Source organism: Fukomys damarensis, unplaced genomic scaffold, assembly GCF_012274545.1.
Source record: "Fukomys damarensis isolate Sample0158 unplaced genomic scaffold, DMR_v1.0_HiC HiC_scaffold_39, whole genome shotgun sequence".
Taxonomy (NCBI): Eukaryota; Metazoa; Chordata; class Mammalia; order Rodentia; family Bathyergidae; genus Fukomys; species Fukomys damarensis.
Genome location: NW_022900951.1, coordinates 42,369,656 through 42,377,129, shown reverse-complemented (window position 1 = coordinate 42,377,129; position 7,474 = coordinate 42,369,656). Strand labels below are relative to the sequence as shown.

Sequence of the window (7,474 nt, the reverse complement as noted above, 5' to 3'; positions counted from 1 at the left end):
ATATACCACAAAGTACATAGATAAAAAATATGCAATTCCACATAACATTTTTAAAGGAGTAGAGGTTTAATTTGGCTCATGCCATATGACATTTTGAAGAGCTAAATAGCATTTCATCCCTGGCATTTACTTTTTCCCTTATTATGGGTCATAAAGTATCGTTTAAGTTTGGCATTGTTAAAATCAATGCTGAGATTGCAAGGTCCTGAGTTTGATACCTGGTACTGAAAAAAAAAACAATGCTGAGATGAAGGTACTTACAAAGAAATTATATATTATGATCACTCCATTAAGGAAAATATAGAGGAATACAATTTCTGCATCAATGTACAATTTAATATATATGTAAAAATCTCTTAGTGTTCATTGTTCCCAGGACAAAAGTATAAAATACATAGGTTATTAAAACCAGATGGTTGCCCAAACTTCCATGGAGTGGCCTCATAGCTAGCTTGTGTGAGGGGATTTCTAGGCAGATTATTCTGGACACTGGAAGCCTCATGGGGTCTCCTTGTAAGCTCTCCTCTTCTCTGCTTGTTCTAGCTCAGCTTTCACACATCTTTGCCTTTTCCCAAGAAAATCAGGCAATGGCCGAACTCCAGGTACGTATGCTATTTGTACCTTTCTCTATTTTACCATAGATGTGATGAACTATGTAGGAAATTATTTGTAAATAAGGACTAGGATCAGAAACAGTTACCATATGACCCAGCAGTCCTTCATTTACTCTAGAGAAGTGAAAATATGTTCATATAAAACAATTGTGTATGGGTGCTTAAATAGCTTTATTCATAAATGCCCCAAACTGAAAATGGCTCGGATGTGTTTCAATGGGTGAATGGATTAAAAAAAGCTATGGAATACCCATACCATGGATCCAGCAATAAAAAGCAGAGAACTACTGAATACACACCTTGAATGAATTTCTAGGAAATTGTGCCGAGTGGAAAAAAGATCCAGTCCCCAAAATCACACACTACAATTCCATTTAAATCATATTCCTGAAGTAACAAAATTCCTGAAATACAGAACAACTTAGTAGTTGCCAGGAGGCTAGGATGGGTATGAGGATGATGAAGATCAGTGAGTGTGGCCTCAAGGGAGACATGACATGATAAAAACCATTTTGTGCCTAATCAGATCACTGTTGATGTCAAGGCTAAGTTAGAATTACACATGCGCAGGACCTAAGGGTACACAGATACAGATGCTCCTTGATTTATGATGGGATTACATCTTGATAAACTCATCATAAGTGGAAAATGCATGTAATACACTTAACCTGCTGAACATCACAGCTTGGCAACATAGTACACTGGTGAGCCTTGGTTGTTTCCCCTCACGATCACGTAGCTCACTGAAAGCTGTGGCTCACTGCTGCTGCCCAGCATCATGAGAGTAAATCTTAAGTAAAATCATTGTTAGTCAGGGAACATCTTTATTAATGCTGCACTGCTGGTTGCTCTTTGAGCTTTCTGGCAGCCAACAGGGAATGTAACTGCCTTGGCTCACCTTACTCATCAGGAGAGAGCATAACAAGCCTCAAGAAGCCAAGGTTTCCTGAGATTGCATTTTAGGGAATTTCTTTGCTGAATCTTAATGTGAATTGCCTTTACCCCAGCTTGGTGATAAATACGATATCAGTGTAGTTTTGATTTGCATTTCCCTGATGGCTAAACTTCTTTTGAGAATGTCTGTTCAGATAATTTGCCCAATTTTTGATTAGATTACTTGTTTTTTTGATGTCCATATGTATTCTGAATATTAATCCTCTCTCAGATGAATAGCTAGCAAAGATTTCTTCCTGTTCTATAGGTCGTCTCTTCACTCTGCTGATGGTTTCCTTTGCTTTGCAGAAATTTAAAAATTTAATGTAGGGAGCTGGGTGTGGTGGCGCATGCCTGTAATCCCAGCACTTGGGAGGCTGAGGCAGGAGGATTGCTGTGAGTTTGAGACCAGCCTGGGCTACATTCTGAGTTCCAGGTCAGTCTAAACTACATGGTGAGACCCTATATGTGAGGCAGGGATTGCTGTGAGTTTGAGACCAGCCTGGGCTACATTCTGAGTTCCAGGTCAGTCTAAACTACATGGTGAGACCCTATCTCAAAAAACAAAACAAAACAAAACAAAACAAAAAAAATTTAATGTAGTCCTTTTTGTCTGTTCTTGCTTTTGTTTTCTGAGCTATTGGAGTCCTATCTAAGAAATATTTGCCTTTGCCAGTATCTCAAAATGCTTCTCCTATGGTTTCTTCTAGTAGTTTAAAATTTTCAGGTATTACATTACGGTTTTTGATGCACTTTGAATTGATTTTTGTACAGGGCTCTATTTTCCACCTTCTACATGTGGATATCCAGTTTTCCCAGCACCATTCCCTTTTTCTTTCAGACAAGGTCTCACTATTTAGTTCAGACTGGATTTAAACTCACTATGTAGCTCAGGCTAGCCTTGAACTTTCGGTGATCCTCCTGCCTCAGCCTCCTGAGTCTGAGATTACAGGCGCGGACCACCACGCCCAGCTTCCCAGCACTATTTGTTCATAGAGGCTGCCCTTCCTCCAGTGTATGTTTTGGCACCTTTGTTGAGAATTAGTTGGCTGAATATTTTTAATCGAATATTCACAAATTATAATTTCTATCTTTATGGGATATAAAGTAATGCTTTTACATATGTATACATTGTGCTTAATCCACCAGTGGGATTAAGAAGAGGAAGGGGATGGGGTGGGATTAAGTTAATTAACAGGCTGATGAAACTGTGCTTGCAGTTTTCTTTTTGAAGGATGTTTCTGTATAAAAATTTAACTTCTTTATTCTAGGAGTATTCATGTTCTTTCTTTTAGGTGAATTTGTTTGTGATTATTGAAAAATCTTCACCTAAGTACGTGGAGTTGTTTAAAGCAATCCCTTGCTATCCTTTGAATGTCTATATTTCAATTTCTGATATTGGTAATTGCTATTTTCTCTTTTTTCACTTTATCAACTTGCTAGGGGGTTATAAATCTTGTCTTCAAGTAATCAACTTTTGTTTTCAAGTAATCAAATTTTCTCTGTTTTTTATTTTAAATTTCATTATATATTTTCTTTATTGTGGTCTTTGTTTTGGGTTTATTTTGCTGTTTTTCTAGTTTTTTTAAAGGAAGTTTAGGTTATTGATTTAAAACTTTTTTTCAATGTATATATTTAATGCTGTAAGATTTCCTTTACTGCTTTAGCAATCCTGTAAATTTTTGTATATTGTATTTTCATTTTTATTCAGTTCAGAGTATTTTCTAGTTTTCTTTGACTTTCTCTTGACCTGTATGTTATTTATAAGAATGATTTTTCCCCAAATATCTAGCAATTTATCTGTTATATTTTGTTACTGGTTTCTAAAACAATTCCTTTATAGTCTGGGAACATACCAAGAATGATTTCAATTATTTTAAATTTGTTAAAGCTTGTTTTCTGAATCACAACATGGTCTATCTTGATAAATATTACATTTACACTTGAAAAAAGTGTGTATTCTCTTGTTTTTTAGTGGAATGTTCTATATATGTCATTTGCATACAGATGGTTGATGACATTATTTAGTTTTGTATTCATGTTGATTTTCTCTCTACTGGTTCTGCCAGTTCCTGAGAAAAGAATATTGAAGTGTCCAATTTTAATGCAGATTTGTCTATTTCTCCTGTCAAGTGCTTCAGTTTTGCTTCAGATTTATATTCTTTTATGGTACTGAGGATTAACAGGGATAATCTATGACTGAGCTATACACCCAACCCTTTTTATTTTGAGGCAGGGTCAAGTTGCTAAGTTGAACTGGCAGTCCTCCTGCCTCAGCTTCTTGAATAGCTGGGATTTCGGGCATGCATCACTGTGCTTGGCTTTGCTTCATGTATTTTGAAGCTTTATATTTAGGTATATACCCTGTTAGTTATATTATGTCTTTTTGTTAAGTTGACCATTTTGTCCTTATAGTATCACTCATTTTCTTGGATGACCCCCCCATCCCACCAAAGTCTACTTTGGCAATCAGGAATATGGCCATTCCAGTTTTCCTTTGGTATTTCAGTAGTGTACCTGGTTCCATCTTACTTCTTATTCTACTTCTGTAATTACATTGGATATATTTCGTTTAGATAATGATTTCTGGGGGTTGCCATAACAAAGTACTGTAGAATTTGTTTTCTCACAGTTCTGGAGTCTGGGAAGTCCCAGATCAAGATGCTGGCTAATTTGATCTCTGGTGAGGGCACTCTTTCTGGCTTGGAGATGGTCAACATTTTATTTTTATTGTGAATTTTTTTTTGAGACAGGGTCTCACTATGTAATTCAGGCTGGCCTAGAACTCACTATGTAGCCCAGGATGGCCTCAAACTTGAAGTGATCCTCCTGCCCTCAACCTCCTGAGTGCTGGGATTACAGGTGTGAGTCACCATACCTGGCAAACTGATGATTTGTTGTTTGTTTTTTTGAGTCAGGGCCTCGCTTTGTAGTTAAGACTGGCTTTGAATTTGAGGAGATCCTTCTACCTCAGACTCCTGAGTACTGGGATTACAGGTGTGTATCACCATGCTCCAATTTTAAAAAAAGGTGTATTAGTTGTACAAACTAATGGGTTTCATTTAGCATGGTCATACGTGCATATAACATACTTTAATCATTCCTACCCCCTCTTCCCCTCTTCTCTTTTCTTCCCCATCCCCTTCCTCTTCTTTAATAACATCCCTTCTATTTTCATGCCATCAATCTCTTTAAAAATTTTTTTTTCTAAGTTAGCCAACTTCTTGCTATTTCACCTCATGGTTTTTCCTCTGCTCACACGTGGAAAGAGACTGCTGCTGTCCATTCCTCTTAGAGTTCTGGTGTCCATTCCTCATATGGATACTAGTTCTGTTGGATTAGGGCTCTGTTGTTATATTAATTACCCCCATAAAGGCCCATCTCCAAATGCAGTCAGAATGGGCATTGGGGCCTCAATATATAAACTGAATAGGGCATCCAATTCAATCCATAACAATCCATAGCAATCCATAGGTGGGTAATATTTTTCTGATCTATTTTGAAAATTTCAGTCTTTTAGTTGGTATATTTAGTCCATGTAAATTTAATATAATTGTTGATACTCATTATTTGCTGCTTTTTCTTTTATTCTTCTGTTTTTATTTTTCTGCCTTTTGGGTTGTTTGAACTGTGTGTGTGGGGGGACTGGGGATTGAACACAGGCTTTTGCACTAAATTATATCTGTAGCCTTTTATTTTTTATTTTTGAGACGGGATCTTGCTAAATTTCCCAGGCTAGGCTAGAACTTGGGATCTTCCTGCTTCAGTCTCCTAGAGTGCCAGGTGTGTGCCACCATGCCTGGCTGAACATTTTTATATTACAGTTTTGCTATACCAGATGACATATAGCAGACTGGTGATGCAGGTGATAAAAAATTTATCAATTGACAAGGAATGTACAAAAGACAGGAGTTTATTTAGATCTCTTGAGTACACTGTCAAGAGAAACTGCATGAGTTTCCAAGAGAAAAATCATGCCACCAGGTTGAGAGATTGGAGTTTTTATAAGGGAATGTAGATGTGGGAAAGGGTCTTAGTTGGCAAATGCAGATATCTTAGAAATGTGTTTTCCAGGCATCCTGTTCTTTCATTTTCCGGGAGCACTTGTGTTATAATTAAAGCTTTATATCAAAGTCACAAATTGTCAAGGCCGCTCCTTTGGCCTTGAAAAATGCCTCTTTAGACTTTTACAGTATATCTGTATGTTTTAACCTCTTTGGGGAAGATATAACACTAGCTCAGGGGAGGAAAGTATGTTTTTATATTTAGTTTTATCTGGTACTGCTTTTAGTCCTCATTAGTGCAGTGCTTTGTGACTGTCTAGTATGTGTTGAGCTGAAGTGTGTTATCAAAGAAGTCCGAGTGCTGAGAATTTGAACCCTTTTGTCACCACATTCCCCCCGGATGAATCAGCAGAGTCAAATTATGGATAAGGGATGAAGTGGTCACATCCTTAACTGTGTGGAGCTGAGCAAGACCGTCCCTCATTAGAGGCCTCTTTGGAGTTTGCTGATTGTCAGAGGTAGAGTGACCTTGACCTTAGAGACCTAAAATGGGTGACAGGCTTCAAATGGATCTTTGTAGTAGGCTCAGGTGGTGTTCTAAAGCATGCAATTGATAACTATGGAATTCTGGAAGTAATAAGCTGGAGAAGGCAGTTACACAAACATGAACCAAACAGAAGAATTATTATAATAATGAGAATGATTCTTAGTAACCGTTTTTATAAAGAAATTTGACAGGCCCAGATAGATCCTTTGTGATAGTTACTGTCATGCACTTATGTGTAAGAACCCTTCTTTATAACCCCTCAGCTCTGTCTTATGGTAGGGTTGATACAAGTGACTCCATTTTTATTTTGACAGCTCTCATGTTTTTCTTATATCTTCTCTTGTCCTGAAGGCATTCTGATTAATCATTTTTATTTTCCCTTGTTGCCAGGACGCTGTTCTGGTCATTGGTCTAATTTGATGATACATTGGAGGAGCAGTAATTGATTTACAGTTAGTGTCATAGCCCCTTTTAGCCACATTTGAGCAACAAGGAGGTTTAAAAGGAGTAGCTCTGAAGCCAGGTTTACCTGGAGTCCATTATTAAGTTTAATTTTACCTGTTTTGTAGATGACAGTTAAACTCTTGAAACATTGAATCAAATCTCTGTTAGGAATTGTACTTTGCAGAATTTTAAGAGATAGCAGTTATAAAGTTAAAAAAGAAAATATAAAACATAACTAGAGTAAAATTTAATTTGCATAATAGCTTTGAGTGAAGAAATGATTTTTTTATCAATTTTTATCAAAGATAATCAAAGAACCAGTTTGTCTGTGTTACTTCTTGAGTGTCTCTTCCATGAATACAAACTTGGCTGTCAATATTATACCAGAACCAATGGGCTTTTTGTTCTGTTCATGTATACTATTTTTTATTTGTTTGTTTGGGTACCAGGGATCAAACTTGGGCCCTTGTTCTTGCGAGTCATGGATACTATTTTTTAGGTTATTATTATCTAATCCTTTTAATTACCACAGTGGCAGTATCTTTAACAATTTTACACGTTAGCACCCCTCACAAAAATGAAAGGTTAGCCTTAGACCTTTTTAAGTGTAGGAAATCATGTTAATGAGCACAAATAGACTTATTTACCCTGTGTGTCAGTGTATCTCATCTATACAATAACAAAATGTTTACTTAGCCATTTTGGTAAGATAAAATTTTATCATATAAAATCCTTACCTGTATAGTTTTTATATTTCCTTTTTTTAAACTTTTTTTTCTTGTATAGGCCCCATGACTGTTTAGATTTTAAAATGTTCCTGGCATATTTTTCACTTCATTTTTAACTCACAGATGTTATATTTTAATTAGAGTTGGCTGGAATAATAGACTCCCAGGGCCAGGGAATTAGTTCAGTGTTTCCGCTGCCTGCCT

General features: G+C 36.6%; 1 protein-coding gene across 4 annotated transcripts in view; it reads left to right on the top strand.

Moving 5' to 3' along the window:
• Positions 1 to 7,474, top strand: part of LOC117284734 (zinc finger protein 182) — a 30,871-nt gene that overhangs the window by 871 nt on the left and 22,526 nt on the right. For 3 of the 4 annotated variants that reach the window (XM_033760237.1, XM_033760238.1, XM_033760239.1), the window contains exon 2: positions 544 to 602. In XM_033760237.1, the coding sequence (XP_033616128.1) occupies positions 544 to 602 (59 nt within the window). The remainder of the gene's footprint in view (positions 1 to 543; positions 603 to 7,474) is intronic. The other variant, XM_033760240.1, reaches the window with a different exon arrangement.